This window comes from Pristiophorus japonicus, chromosome 4, assembly GCF_044704955.1.
Source record: "Pristiophorus japonicus isolate sPriJap1 chromosome 4, sPriJap1.hap1, whole genome shotgun sequence".
NCBI lineage: Eukaryota > Metazoa > Chordata > Chondrichthyes > Pristiophoridae > Pristiophorus > Pristiophorus japonicus.
In genome coordinates this window covers 157,557,509-157,577,329 of record NC_091980.1, presented here as the reverse complement: position 1 = coordinate 157,577,329, position 19,821 = coordinate 157,557,509, and the positions used below count along the sequence as shown (strand labels likewise).

At 45.9% G+C, this 19,821-nt stretch overlaps 1 protein-coding gene across 2 annotated transcripts in view; it reads left to right on the top strand.

Moving 5' to 3' along the window:
• ubr1 (ubiquitin protein ligase E3 component n-recognin 1) overlaps positions 1-19,545 on the top strand; it is a 171,852-nt gene extending 152,307 nt beyond the window's left edge. Inside the window, exons 42-48 of one of the 2 annotated variants that reach the window (XR_011593045.1) lie at positions 2,009-2,117; positions 5,788-5,844; positions 7,755-7,832; positions 9,234-9,404; positions 12,486-12,587; positions 15,470-15,704; positions 18,485-19,545. Coding sequence is in view for 1 of the 2 variants with exons in the window: in XM_070878717.1 (XP_070734818.1) it covers positions 2,009-2,117; positions 5,788-5,844; positions 7,755-7,832; positions 9,234-9,404; positions 12,486-12,587; positions 15,470-15,611 (659 nt within the window). In the remaining variant the exon portion in view is untranslated. Of the gene's footprint in view, positions 1-2,008; positions 2,118-5,787; positions 5,845-7,754; positions 7,833-9,233; positions 9,405-12,485; positions 12,588-15,469; positions 16,943-18,484 lie in introns of those variants that run through there. The other variant, XM_070878717.1, reaches the window with a different exon arrangement.
• The last annotated feature ends 276 nt before the right edge of the window (positions 19,546-19,821 follow it).

Sequence of the window (19,821 nt, the reverse complement as noted above, 5' to 3'; positions counted from 1 at the left end):
GTTCTGTTACAACACGAGGAGGTTACGGGATGATTGGATAAAGGTGTTTAAGACTGTTTCCAGTGGTTGAGCAACCAAGAACCAAGGGAACATTTGAAGATTCAATGTAAGATTTAGGATAGGAATGAGGAGAGACTGTTTTACACACAGGTTTGAGAGACTGTGGAATGCAGTACTTGAGTTGATTGAAGCAAAGCCCAACACTAATTTTACGGAGAATAAAGATTAGAGGAAAATCATGGAATTAAGAAGCCTTGTATGAAGGATAAACACCAACATGGACTCTGGCCGAATGGCCTGCTCCAATGTCGGAATTTCTGTGTAAAAGGAAGAGGGTTTGGCTTATGCCAAAAGGCATGGCCGAGGGGAAAGATTATGTTATGGTGGCATGTGGAGGGAACTGAGCATGAAGTTGTGGAGGAGAGCAGTTTAGTGGCTGAATGAGCGGGGCGAAGATGGAGTACGGTCAAGGAGAAAGGGGTGTGTGCAGCAATAGTAAGGCAGGAGGTACCACTGTGTGTGATATATAGTTCCTTTCACAACCACCGGACTCAAAGCGCTTTATAGCTAATTATGTACTTTTGGAGTGTAGTCACTGTTGCAATTTGGGAATCAGTTTTTTGTTATGTTGATTGAGGGATAAATATTGGCCAGGTCACCGGGGATAACTCCCCTGCTCTTTTTCGAAATAGTGCCATGGGATCTTTTATGTCCACTTGAGAGAGCAGACGGGGCCTCGGTTTAACATCTTGTGCGAAAGACGGCACCTCCGACAGTGCAGCGCTCCCTCAGCACTGCACTGGGAGTGTCAGCCTAGATTTACATGCTCAGGTTTCTAGAGTGGGACTTGAACCCACAACCTCCTGACTCCAGCGAGAGTGCTACTCACTGAGCCACGGCTGACATCTGAGGAGGTTAAATAGTCTAAATAATAATACCCCACCGTCATAAAAGGTTACATCTGCTGATTGTGATGTATTATGTACCATGTAAATGATCATGGTTGTAGTGGGGTAGCTGTTCTTGGGGATGCATTACTGTAAAATTGTACATTATTTTAATTGCTTTTATACTGACAGTTTTAATTCAGATTGCAGGGTTGCAAACCAGTTCCCAGCATTCATGCTGATAAATCTGGTTCTGTTATCCCACAGCCAGACTCCAAAGGGGCTAGAAATTGGCCAACTGTCGATATTTGGTTTTTAACTTTATTTTTGGGGGAAAAAAATGAATAAAAATTTTGACATTTTATAAGGGGGTAAATTTGGCCCCAAAATATGCCTATCGATAAAAATCGGCGTTGCTGGAAGATTCGCGGTGGAAACCGTGATCCTCACTAACTTTAGCCCGAGGCCGATAACGCCAAAAATACAGTCGTGGAAGGGGAGAGAAAACACACAAATTGCAAAAATATAAAAATAACAAATCTGGAAATATTCACAATACACTTAGGTAATGAATCTTTGAAAAAGAATTAAAAAATAAGAACTTCAACTTACCGTTTTTGTAGGTCTCCACACCTACCGGCGTTTCTGGGGCTGCAGTGCAGGCTTTTCTCGTGCGTTGTTTTTTCACAAGTACGGGTTCGCCCGACGGTCATATTTTTGGGGGATTTCTATGTTTAACGATCCGCTTTTCGGCGATATTTCAAAACCGCCATTCTTTACCTTTGGCCAAATTTGGTAAGTATCTTAAGACAAAAAAAGCGAAATATCGTCGAAAAAACGTGCGTTAGGCTGGCCAAATTCTGGCCCCAGACCCAGTATTCCTAAATCTGCTGGTATGAGGGAGCTAGATTTAGCAGCATAAATGCCTGGAGTCGGAATTAAAATGGTGTTAATAAGCAGTAGCTATAGGCTTGTTTTTACAAGGCTGTGCCAAACATTTGTTAAATAAAGCTGGTGAAAATCTCTACCTGGCCTTGCCCAGTAACTCTTGCAAAAAGCTTCAGCTATTTTTGTAAACTACAAAAGTTCCCACCTCATTCAAATCTTCGCTTTCTTCCTAGATTCCTTAGATGGGCACTTTGAAGCCTTGTGTTATTACCTGGCTTTGCCTACTAACCTTTTCAAGCTTTTCCATGAATACAAGGACACAGTGTCCCCTTTATTACAAAGGTATGTACTGCTTCTGTGGTCAAATCTTCTGTCACTATAGCACATTAAAAAAAATCCAAAAGAAAGAATGGATTTTAACTCTTTTGGTTATGTCTAGTGAAGTGTGAGGTAAAGTATTTGGGGAGGGCTAACAAGGCAAGGGAATACACAATAAATGGTTGGATACTGAGAAGGAACATAGGGACCTTGGAGTGCATGTTCACATATCCCTGAGGGTAGCTGGCCAGGTAGATAAGGTGGTTAAGAAGAAATACGGGATACTTTCCTTTATTAGCCGAGGTATAGAATATATTCCTCGGCTGGAGTGGAACTAAATTATAGGACAAACTGGAATCGGTTCAACTTCTGCCGCCTCCAGGCCAGATCGAATTACAGTACGCAGACGACACCTGCGTCTGCACACACTCGGAGCCGCACTCCAAGCCATCATCAACACCTTCACCGAGGTGTACGAGAGCATGGGCCTCACACTAAACATCCTTAAGACAAAGGTCCTGTACCAACCTGCCCCCGCCACACAACACTGTCCCCCCCAGTTACCAAAATCTACGACGAGGCCTTAGATAACGTGGACCATTTTCCATATCTCGGGAGCCAACTGTCAGCAAGAGCAGACATCGATGACGAGGACCAACACCACTTTCAGTGTGCCAGTGCAGTCTTCGGTCGCCTGAGGAAGAAAGTGTTTGAAGACCAGGACCTCAAACCTGACAGCAAGCTCATGGTCTACAGAGCAGTAATGATACCTGCCCTCCTATATGGCTGAGACATGGGACTATGCGCAGCGGGCACCTCAAAACACTAGAGAAGGACCACCAACGCTGCCTCTGCAAGATCCTGCAAATCCATTAGCAGGATAGGCAAACCAATGTCTGTTCTCGCTCAGGCCAACATCCCCAGCATTGACCATGCTCGATCAGCTTCATTGGGCGGGCCCCATCGTCCGCATGCCCAACACGAGACTCCCAAAACCAGCGCTCTACTCTGAGCTCCGACATGGCAAGCAAGCCCCAGGTAGGCAGAGGAGATGCTTGAAGGACACCCTTAAAGCCTCCTTGGAAAAAGTGCAACATCCACACTGATATCCTGGCCCAAGACTGCCCAAAGTGGAAGAAAAGCATCCAGGAAGGCGCTGAGTACCTCGAGTCTCTTTGCCGAGGGCAAGCTGAAACCAAGGGTCGACAGCGGAAGAAGCAGGCTCCCCAACCTCCCGTTCCTCCAACCACCGTCTGTCCTACCTGTGACAGAGACTGTAGGTCACCTGAGCACTCATTTTTAGTGTGGAAGCAAGTCATCCTTGACTCCGAGGGACTGCCTATGAGGATGAGAATATAAAAGCAGGGAGGTTATGCTTGAACTGTATATAGTACTATTTAGGCCACAGTTAGAGTACTGTGTACAGTTCTGGTCACCACATTGCAGGAAGGATGTGATTGCACGAGAGAGAGTACAGAGGAGGTTACAAGGAAGTTGCCGGGACTGGAAAATTTTAGCTATGAGGAAAGATTGGATAGACTGGGTTTATTTTCTTTGTAATAGAGGAGGCTGATGGGGGACTTGATTGAGGTGTATAAAATTACAAGGGGTCTAGTTAGAGTGGACATCAAGGAAATATTTCCCTTAGCAGAGGGATCAATAACCAGGGGGCATAGATTTTAAGTAATTGGTAGAAGGATTAGAGGGAAGTTGAAAAATGTCTTTCACCCAGAGAGTGGTGGGGGTCTGGAACTCACTGCCTGAAAGGGTGGTAGAGGCAGAAACCCGCACTACATTTAAAAAGTACTTGGATGTGCAGCTGAAGAGCTGTAACCTACAGGGCTACGGACCTAGAGCTGGAAAGTGGGATTAGACTGGATAGTTCTTTGTCGGCCGGCATGGACACGATGGGCCGAAATGGCCTCCTTCCGTGTTGTAAATTTCTGTGATTCTAACATTCAGTGGAAAGGGTTACACAAGACCATACAGGATTGGAGCAGAATTATCTGGTAGTTGCCTCATAATGGGAATTGGGGGCTAAAAACTAGTTCATAAATTTAACCGAGAGCTGCATTGCTAAAAATAAACACCTTTTTGATGCATTTTCAACAAAAAAAAACTCGGGCCAATCTTCCTGCAGCTTCCTACCACTATAAAGACTGGGTGTTCTCCCTAATCAACAGATTGGAGGCCCCATAATCCTTCAGCCAGCTTGCCCATGACCCGGGCTATATACCTTCTGCAGCTGCAAGGACAAGTGTTGCTGATATTGCTCCAATTTGGCACTGTGTCGTGCCCCGGGAAGGTGCCTTGGTTTCTATCTTCCACCCTATAGCAGCATAATCAAGATTGGGAGCTCCGTAGTATTGGAGAAACTGGCCTCCTGTCCCGGCAGGTGGTGTTGGGTAGCTCCAACATGCCACTTCAGTTTAGCTCTTGTGTAAATCTATGGGAAGCAACCGAGCAGGTGGATGCTGAGATAACTCGTGGTGCCAGGAAGGAGCATTGAGTGGTCAGGAGCTGGGTGAGGAGGGATCATAAGAACATAAGAAATAGGAACAGTAGAAGACCATTTGGTCCCTCGAGCCTGCTCCGCCATTCAGTAAGATCATGGCTGATCTGGTCATGGACTCAGCTCCACTTCCCCGCCCGCTCCCCATAACTCTTCACACTCCTATCGTTCAAAACTCTTTCTTAGCCTTAAATATATTCAATGACTCAGCCTCCACAGCTCTCTGGGGCAGAGAATTCCACAGATTCACAACCCTCAGAGAAAAAATTCCTTCTCATTTCCGTTTTAAATGGGCGGCCCCTTATTCTGAAACTATGCCCCCGAGTTCTAGATTCCCCCACGAGAGTAAACATCCTCTCTGCATCTACCTTGTCCAGCACCCTCAGAATCATGTTTCAATAAGATCACACCTCATTCTTCTGAACTCCAATGAGTATAGACCCAACTGCTCAGCCTTTCTTCATAAGACAACCCCTTCATCCCAGGAATCAAACTAGTGAACCTTCCCTGAACTGCCTCCAATGCAAGTATATCCCCCCTCAATTAAGGAGACCAAAACTGTACGCAGTACTCCAGCTGTTGAAGGAGCAGGAAGTTGATATGGTGTGAGAGATGAGATTGATGAGGGAGATGGGAGAGAAGTTAGTGATGATGTGGGATGAACTTGGGGTGGTCACGTGGAGCAGGAGTGGAGAGCAAGTAGTGACTGTTAGCTGCATGGATGGTCTTCGAGACTAATGTGGTTTTAAACTTGCACTTAATAGTTGGATCTTTATGGAGGGATCTTGGGGTGATGGGGCTTCATTAAGTGTGTCACTACCTGCACACCAGGATTTATTTAATTTTGTATCAAAATGACATTAAATCTTTAGTGCAGATTATTATACAGTAAATTCTGTACAGTCCTGATTCATTTACAGTATTCTGTGAATAAACCGAGGTATTGTGATCCTGTTGGAGCAGGCATACTGGGTCTTGGGAGCTAACATTAATTGACCCATTTGTTTCAAGTACCACAGACTTCCTGTTTCACTGATCACATACAAATAAGCACCTGCCAGCACACATTGCAGCTTTATCGCTAAATAAATCATTTTTCTCGTCAGTGAGCATCTGTCAAAAAGTTTTGAAGCTGGCTCCCTGAAGACTTTCTTGGTTTAAAATTCTTGTGTTTTATTGCAGGTGGTGCTCTGATTCTTCACTGCAAAGCTTTCTCAAGGGAGAGAGAACGACAGTCTGGTTAGTGAGTCTTGCCATTTGAGTTAAGAACATAAGAAATAGGATCAGGAGGAGGCTATTTGGCCCCTCGAGCTTGCTCCACCATTCAATAAGATCATGGCGATTCCGATCATGGACTCAGCTCCACTTCCCTGCCCGCTCTCCATAACCCCTTATTCCCTTATCGCTCAAAAATCTGTATCTCCGCCTTAAATATATTCAACGACCCAGCCTCCACAGCTCTTTGGGGCAGAGAATTCCATAGATTTACAACCCTCTGAGAAGTTGCTCCTCATCTCAGTTTTAAATGGGCGTTCCTTTATTCCGAGGCGATGTCCCCTAGTTTTAGTTTCCCCTATGAGTGGAAATATCCTCTCTGCATCCACCTTGTCAAGCCCCCTCATTATCTTACGTTTCGAGTTCTTTATGATTCCCCTCTGATCTGGCCACATTCATCTTCCTCTTTCTCTCCACCTTTTTCTTCGGCGACTGCTCACTGAGGCAGAGTCATTGTCTAAAGAACTGCAAATGTGCAGCACTGATAAAGGGTCGCACATAAAAACCATAACCCGGTTTATTCAGGCGACAATCGACATTTCTGGGTTTGGAGACTTCCAGCTCTTCTCCTTTTTTTCTTTTATCTTTACTCATTGTTGACACAGAAATTGAGTCAGGTTTGAAGTCAACAGCGACAACTTGCATTTATATAGCACCTTTAACACAGTAAAACGTCCCAAGGCGCTTCACATCGTTGTCAAACATAAATTGACATAGAGCCACAGATAGTGGAACATGCAACCAAAAACAGCTCAAAGTAGTCGGTTTTAAGGAGCATCTTGGAGGAGAGAGAGGTGGTGAGTCAGAGAGGGAATGTGACCTGGACAGCAGAAGGCACAGCCGCCAATGGTAGAACAATGAAAACTGGGAATGCACAAGAGGCCAGAATAGGGGGCGAGCCGAGATCCGAGGGTTGTAGAGCAGGAGGAGGTTACAGAGAGGAGGGGGCGAGGCTGTGGAGGGATTGGAACACGAGGATGAGAACTGTAGCAGGATATAACCAGGGGAGTCTAAATGGTGCTCATTAGCTCCTTACCCAGTTTACAGTTTCACCTTTGTGCAGATGGGTAGGAGTGAAAAATTAGACCTCGTTGAAACTTGGCAACACACTTCTTTTCAAACTAATGCTGAGCTAAAGTGGTCCTTGCACAAATCTAATGAGACACCGAGACTGCTTGCTTTGAGACGCACAGTTATTCCTATTGGGGGATGGGGTTTTGTGCAAGTATAGTAATGGCTAGGTCACCTGGGAGCAGTCTTGAATCACTCAAACAAAGGAAAGCCAATGGGGGCTGAATTAGAATGGGGAGGAAAAGGAAGGTGAATTGCGGAGAACAGTTTTGTACTTGTGAATACCTTAAACAGATCTGAATTATGGTTAAGACATTCTTGTAGACCTGGGACACATGTATGCATGTTTAATGTTTAGCATTGATGTCACATTCTGATTTGCATGTCATTTGTGTGTATATAAAATATTCAATTCTCATACTCTGGGTGAAAAGTTGGTCTCCGCTATAATATTCAATATCTCCTCTTGTTGAAACCATTTGAGTTGGAAATGAAGGGCGAGTATGGTGCTGGCGATGTGGACTCTCGGGAGGAGATGAATTAAGCTTCTGCTGTAGTTATTCAAATCAGCTACCCTCATTGTCAGGCTGAAAAACTAGCAAGACTGGTGCACCCCTCGCTCATCTGTATTGTGGCATTCACAAGAACCCGCAAGAAAGTAGACTGACCATGTTTGGTATCCTCCCTCTCTGAAGGATGAATGATGGCAGCAGTATAAGGTTCCTAACGAAGCTGTGTCAATGTGTGTTTAAAATGATATCCTTCCAGTGCTATGCTGCTTGACAGTAAGTTTTGTTTTAAAGGTATCCAAGGGAAAGAAATCAATTAATTGAACTTCCAGAAGACTACAGTAGTATTCTGAATCAGGGTTGTCAGTACAGGTGAGTCCATTCAAAAATGTCTCCTTTCAGTACTACTATTTTATACTTTGCTTTCTGAGAATTGATTGCAAAAAGTAAATGTATTTTAAAAGTTGACATTATAGCAGAGTGGCAAATTCTTTTGATATATTTGGAAAGTGTTGGATGCCTTGACTTGCTGTCACACCATATCTATATTACAGCACGTCCTCCAGAGGGCTATGCTGTAACATAAAAGGAGAGGGGGCGGTGTAGGTGCCTCTGGATGCGAGAATCCAGAACACAACAGCTTTGTTTACTAAGCCAAGGGGGAGAGCTGCGCTGCTAATGGACGTAATGGGCTGCGATTCCATTCTGACTAGGGGACAGTTTTGAGTTCTCGTATCTGCATTGCTGGCCTGCTTGCACCTTCCCCTGACATCAAGGGAAGGTCTGTGAGCAGAAGTGCAGAGCGGCAAACATTGGCTTTTGTACAACCATTCTTGCAGAGGATGGCAGTGTAAATTGCCATAGATTGGCCAGTGATACCTGCCCTTGCTGGGTTGTCGCCAATGTTCCCTTTAATTGTTTTTGCATGCGCGGCCCATTCAAAATACAGCGCATGCACAATTTCTCATATTTAAAAACCAGTGAGCCAGATGTACGGTAGCTGCAGAGCTCTGCGCGGCTGTGCAGCTTACAGGGAGCATTGGTTATAGCTGCACGGCTGTCCAAGCTATCAGTTAATTGTTTTGATATAAGTAATCACAAAATCTCCCAGCACAGAAGCAGGCCATTCGGCCCATTGTGCCTGTGCCGGCTATTTGAAAGAGCTATCCAATTGCAGGTTTGAACCTTCCTTATCCGGCACCCTCGGGACCTGGCCTGTGCCAAATAAGGGATTTTGCCGGATAAAGGGAAGTCAGCCCGAGGGGAGGAGAGGAGATCCGTGCCCCCGGTGGGCTAAGTGTCCGTGCGGCCCCAAAGTTGGGGTGGAGGTTGGCCGCGTTCCATGCATGCGCCCCCCGGCCGCCAGAATCATGCCGGACGAAGGGTGGTGCCAGATAAGTGAGTCCCAGATAAGGGAGGTCGAACCTGTAGTCCAATTCCCCCGCTCTTTCCCCCAAACCTTGCAACTGTTTCCCCTTCAAATATTTATCCAATTCCCTTTTGAAAGTTACTGTTGAATCTGCTCCCACCACCCTGTCAGGCAGTGCGTTCTGGATCACAACAACTCGCTGTGTTTATATAATTTTTTTTTAATCTCCTAGTCTTCTCTCTTCTCTCCCCCCTCACCCCTAGGTTCTTTTGGCAATTATTTTAAATCTATGTCCTCTGGTTACGGGCCAACCTGCCAGTGGAAACCTGATACTGAATACTGTGCGCGCGTGGGACCTTTATCGTGCCATAACCTTGAGCTAATTGCCGCACTTTCTCCCACAGGTGCTCCAGATCTTCTGATGATGAGACCAAGCACCTCGCCCTTTGCATGTTCTGCGGAGCCATGCTATGTTCGCAGAGTCAGTGCTGCCGGGTAGAAGTGAATGGGGAAGAGTTTGGGGCATGTGCAGCTCATGCTATAAACTGTGGGTCTGGATTGGGAATGTTCCTCAGGTACCTCATCACGCACACCGAGCAGTTGACTTCCTTTATGGTTACTTTAATGTTGTAGAGGTCTCATAGAATCATGCAGCACAAAGAGGCCATCGTCCCTGTGCTTTTTGAAAAAGCTATCCAACGTGTCTCACTCCCTGCTCTTTCCCCATAGCCCTGTAAATGTTTCCTTTTCAACTATATATCCAATTCCCTTTTGAAAGTTACTATTGAATCTGCTCCCACCGCCCTTTCAGGCAGCGTGTTCCAGATCACAACAACTCACTGTGTAAAATAAAATCTCTCCTCGTCGTCCCTTTTGGTTCATTTTGTCAATTATCTTAAATCTGAGCCCTCTGGTTACCGACCCTCCTGCTAGTGGGAACAGTGTCTCCCTATTTACTCAATCAAAACACTTCATAATTTTCCACACCTCTATTAATATGATTAGCCTAATCTGTGTTATAAAATTCTGATCAGTAAATTCATTGTAAAATTGCAGGGTATTAAGAATGCTGCACTTCACAATGTGAGTATTATGGGGTGATACTTAGTTCATTGTTCCATCTGAATAAAATGATAACCGAGCCAGTCCAATCAGGAAAGTTCTGGGCTGAGTTAGCTGATCTCAGCTGGGGTAGTGGTAGGGGCATTGCAACTTGGCCTTATTGCTCCTGCATTAGTGAAAAGTTATCTTGGATTCCCACTCCTGGTTGGAATCCAGTGACCCATGCGGAGTGTGTTTGCAGGAGGTCAAGTGAGGCCTGGAGTGGGCTTGGAAGTGACACACTGCAACTTGCCCATATACGTATAAGATGAAACGTTAAAGATTCTGATGGGGCTGGACAGGTAGATACAGAGAGGATGTTTCCCCTCATAGGGGAATCTAGAACTAGGGACATAGGGCCCAAGTTTCAGCCTCAGTTGCTCCTGATTTTTTGGAGCAACTGGTGTAGAACGGAATATCTTAGAAATTCAAATTCTCGGCATTTAGTTTGCTCCAGTTCTAGTCAGTTAGAACAGTTTCACTTTGGAACAGAATTTTTTTTTTCAAAAGGGGGCGTGTCCAGCCACTTCCGCCTGTTTTCAAAGTTTCGGCAGTGAAAACTTACTCCAAACTAACTTAGAATGGAGTAAGTGAAGATTTTTGTACGCTCAGAAAAAACCTTGTCTACACTTTAGAAAATCAGGCGTAGGTTACAAATCAGGCGTAGGAAATGGGGGGGAGGCTTAAAGGCAAGTTTACAAACATTAAACACTTCAGTTTTACAAATAAAGAGCCATCATCAATAATAAATGATAAAAACATCAATAAATCAATCAAAAAAATTAATAAGAAATATTTTTTTTAAAAATCAATAAATAAAACATTTTCTAGTTACCGACTGCAGCACCGGGAGCCCTCCAACAGCGTGCTGGGATGCCCCCCTCAGTGTGTCTCTGTCAGTGTCTCTATCTCTCTGTCTGTCTGTGTGTGTCTCTCACTCTCTGTCTGTCAGTGTCTGTGTTTCTGAGGGAGGGAGGGAAGGGGGAGGGGGGGGAGAGGAGAAGGGGAAAGGGGGGGAGAGGAGAAGGGGAAAGGGGGGGAGAGAAGAAGGGGAAAAAGGGGGGGGAGAGGAGAATGGGAAAGGGGGGGGAGAGGAGAATGGGAAAGGGGGGGAGAGGAGAAGGGGAAAGGGGGGGGAGAGGAGAAGGGGAAAGGGGGGGAGAGGAGAAGGGGAAAGGGGGGGAGAGGAGAAGGGGAAAGGAGGGGGGAGAGGAGAAGGGGAAAGGAGGGGGGAGAGGAGAAGGGGAAAGAAGGGGGGGAGAGGAGAAGGGGAAAGGAGGGGGGAGAGGAGAAGGGGAAAAAGGGGGCAGAGGAGAAGGGGAAAAAGGGGGGAGAGGAGAAGGGGGAAGGAAAGGAGATGGGAGGGGAGAAAGGGAAGGAGGGGGGGGAGAAGGAGAGAGAAGGGGGGGAGAAGGAGGAGCGGGGGGGAAAGTAGAGATGGCGGGGGGGGAACGGGCCGGGCCCAAGACTTCGGGCAGGGCCCGTCCCCAGCACCAGATTTACAGGTAGGTGGCGTTGGGTCCGGTCGGGAGCGCGGGTCGGGTCGGGTCGGGGGTGGGAGGAGGGAGGTCGGGTTGGTTCGGGGGGGGGGGGGGGGGGTTGCGGCCAGGGAGGGAGCATGGGTCGGTTCGGTTCGGGGGGAGGAGGTCAGGTTGAGTCGGGTCCGGGTGGGGGGTGGGCTCGGGAGCGCGGGTCGGGGTGGGGGGGGAGAGAGAGGTCAGGTCAGGTGGGCGGTCCGGTCCGGGGGGGGAAGCGGGAGTCGGGTCGGGAGGAAGCAGCAGGAGCTGGGCGTGGGAGGAGCCTTAAGCACGCAGCCCCAGTGAGGCCAGGGCTAGGGGCTGCGTGCTTCGGGCCCCTCCCACACAGTTTTGGGCGCCTGGAGCTACTGCACATGCGTGCCCACTGTAGCGCGCATGTGCAGAGGTCCCGGCACTGTTTTCAGCGCAGGGACCTAGCTCCGCCCCCTCCAGCTCGTGCTGCGCCGCGCCGAGGGCCAGAGGACCAGCAGGGAGCTGGAGAATCTGGAAGTTTTTTTTAGGCGCACTTTGTGGCGCGAAAAACGGCGTCCAGGTCGGGGCTGCGCCGTTCTAGGCACGGCCCGAAACTTGGGCCCATAGTTTCAGAATAAGGGGTCACCCATTTAAAACGGAAATGAGGAGGAATTTCTTCTGAGGGTTGTGAATCTTTGGAATTCTCTGCCCTAGAGAGCTGTGGAAGCTGGGTCATCGAATATATTTAAGGTGGAGATAGACAGGTTTTTGGACGGTGGGGAAGTCGAGAGTTACAGGGAGCGGGCAGGGAAGTGGAGTTGAGGTCAGGATCAAATTAGCCATGATATTGAATGGCAGAGCAGGCTCGAGGGGTCAAATGGCTTACTCCTGCTCCTATTGTGTTCTTGTGCTGACCAGCCTCTGGGATGAGTTACCTGTGGTCGATCAGCACCTGTAGCAACCAGACCCCAGCAAGAGCTCAATGCCTTTGGAAGAGTTGGCAGGAAAAGGGGAGGACAAAACTTGGCTAGTTATTTGAATGTTTTTTATTGATTCTTCCACCAGGATAAGGGCGTGTCAGGTGCTGCTGTTGGCGGGGAAGAACAGAGGATGTTTCATACCCGCTCCATACCTGGATGATTATGGGGAGACAGACCAGCTGCTCAAGTACAAATTTATTCCTATTTGCTAGCATTGAATAACTTGTACAGATATGTAACACCTTTTCTGGCAGTCCTGAACTGCATCTCATTAGGACTCTGTGTTTTACAGAGGCTGCAGAATCTGTACAGTCAGACTCTGTAAAATTCATCAATGTATGTTTGTGTATTGGAAAAAGAAAAAAAAGACTTGCATTTATATGGAGGCTTTCACAACCTCAGGACGTCACACAGCGCTTTACAGCCAATTATATATTTTTCTTGTGTAGTCACTGATTTAATGTGGGAAACGCAGCAGCCAGTTTGCATACTGCAAGCTCCCACAAACAGCAATGAGATAATGACCAGATAATCTGTTTTTAAGTGTTGATTGAGGGATAAATATTGGCCAGGACACCGGGGAGAACTCCCCTGCTCTTCAAAGTAGTGCCGCGTGATCTTTCACATCCACCCGAGGGGTCACATGGAGCCTCGGTTTAATGTCGCTTCCAAAAGACGGCACATCCGACAGTATAGTATTCCCTCAATACTGCACTGGGAGTGTCATTCTGGATTATGTGATCAGGTCCTTGGAATGGGACTTGAACCCACAACCTTCTGACTCAGTGGCGAGAGTGCTAGCCACTGAGCCACGGCCTCTCTAAATGGTGGCGAGGCAATTGCTGACAAAATTGTGGCAGAACTGGAGACTGTTGCAGCACCAGGTGGGATGTCTGAAGATGAATTCTGTCAGCTTGTTACACTGAACAGTTTTTAGTTTATTCAATAATGGTTTGTTCAGTATTAGGGGCACTACCCATTTAAACTGTCCAACGTCTACAGGGAGGGAAAATGGTGTTTGTGCCAACGTGCCCGCCGTAAGTGGCGGGGACTGCACTTACAGACTGGACTCCTGGAGCTGCCCATCAAGTGGGTTTTGTTGGTTTTCAGAGTGTTGTGAGCAGGCAGGAATTATCCTTCCTGCTTGATGATCTTGGAGATTCATTGACCTTGGCACTTGAGAAGCTCCTCCCTGACCAAACCGCTCTGTTGTTTAAGAAGGGGGAAGAACACCCTACTGGCAGGACCTGGTTGTCATTTGAATCGTTTTTGCCAAGAGTAGTGTGTCATTTGCCCCCCTGTACATGTTGGACAGTTTAAATGAGTAGTGCCCCTTCAGAGTGATCACCTAACATTTGGATTGGATAAATGTTGTCTCTTCATGGATTGTAAGTTGTGAGGAGGATGCAAAGAGGCTTCAAGGGGATATAGACAGGCTGAGTGAGTGGGCAAGAACATGGCAAATGGAATATAATGTGGAGAAATGTGAAGTTATCCACTTTGGTAGGAAAAATAGAAAAGCAGAGTATTTTATAAATGGAGAGAGATTGGGAAATGTTGGTGTTCAGAGGGACCTGGGTATCCTTGTACATGAATCACTGAACGTTAACATGCAGGTACAGCAAGTAATTAAGAAAGCAAATGGTATGTTGGCCTTTATTACAAGAGGATTTGAGTATAAGAGTAAAGACGTCTTACTGCAATTATATAATGTCCTGGTGAGACCACATCTGGAGTATTGTGTACAGTTTTGGTCTCCTTACCTAAGGAAGGATATACTTGCCATTGAGGGAGTGCAACAGAGGTTCACCAGACTGATTCCTGGGATGATGGGATTGTCCTATGAGGAGAGATCGAGTAGACTCGGCCTATATTCTCTCGAGTTCAGAAGAAAGAGTTGATCTAATTGAAATATACAAAATTCTTACAGGACTGGACAGGGTAGATGCAGGGAGGATGTTTCCCCTCGCTGGGGAGTGTAGAACCAGGGGTCACAGTCTCAGAATAAGGGGTTGGTTATTTAGGACTGACAAGGAGAAACTTCTTCACTCAGAGGGTGGTGAATCTTTGGAATTCTCTACCCAAAGGAACTGTGGATGTTCAGTCGTTGAGTATATTCAAGGCTGATAGACTTTTGAATATTAAAGGAATCGAGGGATATGGGGATCGTGCAGGGAAGTGGAGTTGAGGTAGAAGATCAGCCATGATCTCATTGAATGGCGGAGCAGGCTCAAGGGGCAAAATGGCCCACTCCTGCTCCTGGTTCTTGTTTAGCAAATCCTCGCCTGCATTGACCGATCTCTCCAGTCACAGCCTCCCTACTTCTCTAATCTCTTTCAGGCCTATGTGCCAACCTGTATCCTCCACTTGTCCAACACTAGCCTCCTTTACAGCTTCCTAGCCCCTCTGCTCCACGAAGCTTTAGTTAGGCAAAGTTAGTCCCAAATTGTGGAATTCCTTCCCGAAACCCTTCTACCTTGCTGTTTTTTTTCCCCCCCCTTCAAAAGCCTCTTGAAAACCTACCTCATTGGGTCTTCATTCTGACCTCTGAGATGCGCTATAGGACCTTTTTCTACATTAAAGGTTACCACAGAGTTAACCAAAAGGTGGTATGATTTCCAGCGAATATAATGCTCACAATTATCTACAAAATGCACAGTTGAACACTAGTGGATTGAGTGTAATGTGAAGAGCGCATCTATAAAATGATAGGAAAAAAAATTGAGGACTCAAATTTTGAATGACCAATACCCAGCACCCAGTGGTAGAGTAGGGGAATCGTTTATGGAATTTATGAACGTGTTGGATTGCTACACTTTTGTAATTTGTATTTCTCTTTTTCTTTCTATCTCCACAATCCCTTATCTTTGGGTCACTGCCAAGCTGTTTGCATTCACTTGGACTAGCTGTCACAAAGTGCCGATTGTATCATTAACCTTTAAAATAAATAAATATAAAAAATTAAAATAATTAAAAAAAGAAAACATTTTGCCAACTTGAGAAATTTAAGCCTTGTGCATTTGGAATGTTTTCAATTGCATTTTGATTTTATATATTTTTTTCTTGAAGGAGAGGTAACCCGCTGCACCTGTGTCCCGAGCGATACAAGAAACTCCAGCAAATGTGGCAGCAACACCGCATCCTCGAGGAGATCACGAGAAACCAGGATGCGAATCAAATCGTCTTTGGCTTTGAGTGGCAGCAGTTCTGAATCCCTGACCCCACCACGCTTGAGGGCAGCAGCATCACTGTAACTTGCTGTTAGAATCACGTCAATGGCTAGCCTCTCTCCGAGCTGATTAAGGTGACGTGAATGGTTTTTAATCTGCTGTGACGATAATCTAGTTACAGTGCGCCCGGCTCCTACCGGCGAGGGAGCCAACATCTGTTGTCGGTTCTGGCCTTTTATACGCCCTGTTTGAAATGGAAAAACAACTACTACCCTACTGCGGTCTTATGTGGGGACCTGGGAGGGGAAAGGAGGGGGGAGTTAGAAATGTTCAAATATTAACCTAATTTATGGATGTAATTTCCTTCCCTGGTCCCATTTTCTGCCTTGTATAATCCACCACTGGGGAAGGCGAGTCCGGTCAAGCCACCGATGGTTTAACTGTTGTGGTTGTGTCAGTGTGAGGAATGGTTAAAGTAGCGAGAGGCAGGAGGCACCAGTTTTCAGAGCAGCTGTGATCAGTACCTTCCTTCTGCATAACGCTCCATTTTGTTTAAATTTGACGAGTAAAAAAAAAAAAAAAAAATTGCAATATACAACTGTGTGTTTAGGATGCAGCGGGAAGACCTGGATAAACGTGTTTTTGATCACACAGGGAATTGAGATTTTATATCCTATAAAATTCTGCTCCAATTGTACCACTTTGGTCAGTGTAATTAATGTCAGTCAGGAGTCAACAGCACTGGGCAGTTACTATTGTATTTGGTTTTGCTAAAATTCTTTCTGCAAATCAAATTTTTTGTTTAGCATGCTGAAGAAATTATTTTCTCCCCTCAAATGTCTTGCTGCATAATGATGTGCAAGTTCTATCAGTGCCACCTTGCTTTAGTCACTTCAATTTTAAAGTTTGTTCTGACCAGTGATGGAACAGTTGAGGAGGGACTGATGAAACACTTGGAGCTTGTTATCCCGTGTTACATGCAGCAAGATTAAAATACTAAAGCATCCCAAGAGAGAGGACGATGGCAGCTTGATTTGGCGAGTGCTTAAAACATTGCCCGGTTGCTAAAAGGTTTGCAGTGTAAAAATGTATTTGGTGACCAGTTACAACTGAAGTTGTCGTATAATGTACATGCCTGCCCTGTTTCATATAATGCTGTACTGTGAATTGCATTTGAGCGTGATGCCCATTAGCATGGGGAGATCAGTGCTGTTGGATGAAGGGAAGCGCATATTTCGAGAGGTTTAGTCAACTGATTCTGCATTTATTCCGTGTCTGTCTTGAGGGGGCTGCGTGATACCGCTTCTGGTGATAGTTCTACCAAGTTTCAACAGATTTTATAACGTTAAATACAAATGAAGAATATACCAAATGCTGTGTCTTTTTCCATTTTTTGGGGGGTGGGGGGTACGGGTGGGACTGTATATTAAATAACACGATTACTAGATAATAGCTCCACACTTGCATTTTTGTGTCTGCGTTTGTTATTAAATTGTGTGTCACAACACTGACAGGAACTGTTCAAAACAAAAAGAAAAATGTGTAAATGCAGAGAAGGTGGGGAGTGAATCTGTTGACACCCACTCTGACTACACTTGCTCACCGCTCAGTGATGTGCTCGATAAAGTAACCTCTTCGCAGTGAAAATAGAATGAACATTGTGTTTTAGTTAAGAAATGAATATAACCATTGCTCCTCACAAAAACCACCACATCAATGTCGGACTCAAATTCCTCTCCGATGTCAATGTTGCTTGTTCATGAAGACTATCTTTGGTTTGATGTCGTGTGTGTATGTATGAATACTTTAACCCCAAACCTTGTTTATCCTTCAGGTGTTGAGTTTATAGTGATATTCTTGAAAATTGTCTTGTCAACGCCAAAGGACTAAGTTGTCCAACCTGGATTTGGTGTATGAATCTCTCTCTCGCCCTTCTCAGGTTCTGACTTCCATTGACTCTACTGAGTCAAGATGGATGCAACATCGTGTGCTGTACCATAGCGGTCATCCCTCTTCGCTGCCGTTGCTCTCCTGCTTCAGTGTGAGCTGGAGCTGGAGCAGGAGGGTGACGGCAGCGAAGAGGGACATCACCAAGATCCAAGTTGGTGATTGGACCGTGGGCAGATACAGCAGGAGCGGCGAGGTAGGGGTGAAGGAGCGACGAGAGATTGCAGAGGGATGTGATCGGGCCCCAGGGGCAGCACTGGCCAGCCCACACTGCGATATGTGTGCGCACTAGGTCCGTCAGGCAGAGCAGGTCTCCCGTCACCTGGTTAACCCTTGCCACTAGATAAAGGCCTAGCTCTGTCAAGGCCGTGTGGTGGCTGGAGTGCAACGGTCACCACACGTTAAAAAAAAATCCACGCATAGGCATCTTCCACCCTTAAAGATTTAGTTCAGGACCTGGAATATTAGGTCCTTCATTGAAACACCTGTGAACTTTTTGACGTGGAAACAAGTCATCCTCGTTTCGAGGGACTGCCTATGATGATGACCATAGCGGATTAGAAATGGAAGCTCTCTGTGCTCCCCCCCCCCCCCCCAGTTGACTCGGTTGATTGAAGTGACGGAGAGCTGAGCACTGTAAACCCCCCGAGGTTCAGTTGCCAGTCTGTGTTGAGTTGGCACAGCTCAGCTTGGGACTAGGGAGGTCCCAGCCCTGAATGCTATTCCAGAAACCCCTCCTGCAAATGGGTGTCCGCCTTGGCTGTGCTGCCCTGTGTAGTTAACTAGCCTGCACCCGCTCATTGGGCTTGCGTGTGAAAATGGCAAGGAGGGCATTCGTGGAGCTGTATCCCAGTGAAGAGTCGATATGCCTTCAGGAAAAAGAGGGAAGCAAAATGCACCCGAGGTGCCTTAGGTTTCTGAATATTTTGGCAATTTCGTTTATTCACAATCATTGTCCATTTCCTAGGTAGCTTACCAAAGTGCACTCCAATTGCAAAAAAAATGATGTGGATGAAAGTCAAGGTGAAGATACAACACCCCTTAAAGGTCTGACATTGCTGTTGCTAACACTGTTTTGTGTGCAAGAAAGCTCCTCCATGTTTAATCTGCACTTGCAGGTGCTTGATCCTAGAAATGTGCAAATGTGTGTTTGAGAGCTGAGAGTTTGTCAGAAGAGTCGCCGCCAATGGCCGTATTATAACGGGGTGTAGAAACGCTTTGGAACCATGGGATGATTACATTTGTCGCGCATGTGTGTTAATGTGGAGCGTTCAGTTACTTTTTCTCCATTGAGTAATCCTCAGGACAATGTGAACCGTGGGTAAATATCTGCTTTTGTTTCTGCATACTAATTCAAGATAATCAAGTTGCTTTTCCTGCTGTTCTAATTTGAGAGAAAAAAACAAGAGAATTTCTGTTAGAGTAGGAAATCTGTGTTGTGATATGGCCACTAGTTTGTAGTGTGCGTTTATGGGGAGGGCTTCACATAGACACAAATGGGGGGGCAGGGGAGAGAGAATAATTTGCATCCTATTAAATGGCTATTTACGGCCATTAACCTCAAGGCTTTGTGATTTTGATTGGGGGGCTATCTTCAGCAAAGGAGGAAATGTACGCAAGACTTTTGTCTTGATGTCACATGCAGACAGCGCGGCATTTTTGTGACCAGATTCATTGGTTTATATCGTGGACGCGACTGCTGCCAACGAACCGGGAGTAGTTGCGCCTGCGTGGTTCCAGTGTTTTTTTTTGCCCGCGGAGCTACACAGGTCATGGGCCTTGTTTTTTTTAATTTGCGCGGCTTCCAGTTCGCTGTCGGGAGTCACTCCGTTATATCATTGCACAGCATTTAGTCGTTGTCTACAATCACTCCATATATCATTAAGTCACTTATTGGCCACCTCTCCATGTATACAGTACCACTTTATTTGATATTGGGAATGTATTTATGGCAATAATTTAAGCACTGTGCTGGTGAGATTAATAGCAGCAATATCTGTTCTGTGCATTAAAAAGAAATGTAGTTTACCCGTCGTGTCTTATTTTTGTCTTCAGTTCTTCATATAATGGTGTGAAGTGTTTCTAATTGCTCAAGGAAAAAAATGTGATTTGCAACTTGAAGTATTTATACTTTTTAGGTACAATTTTATTAGTCAAGGGTTTATGGAACCAAGGTAGGTAGATAGAGTTAAAATACAGATCAGCGGTAATGTAATTGAATGGTGGTACAGGTTTGATGAGCTGAATGGCTTCCTCCTGTTCCTGTGTTGCAGTTGGAGCTTCAAGCATATCAGCGTTAAAATG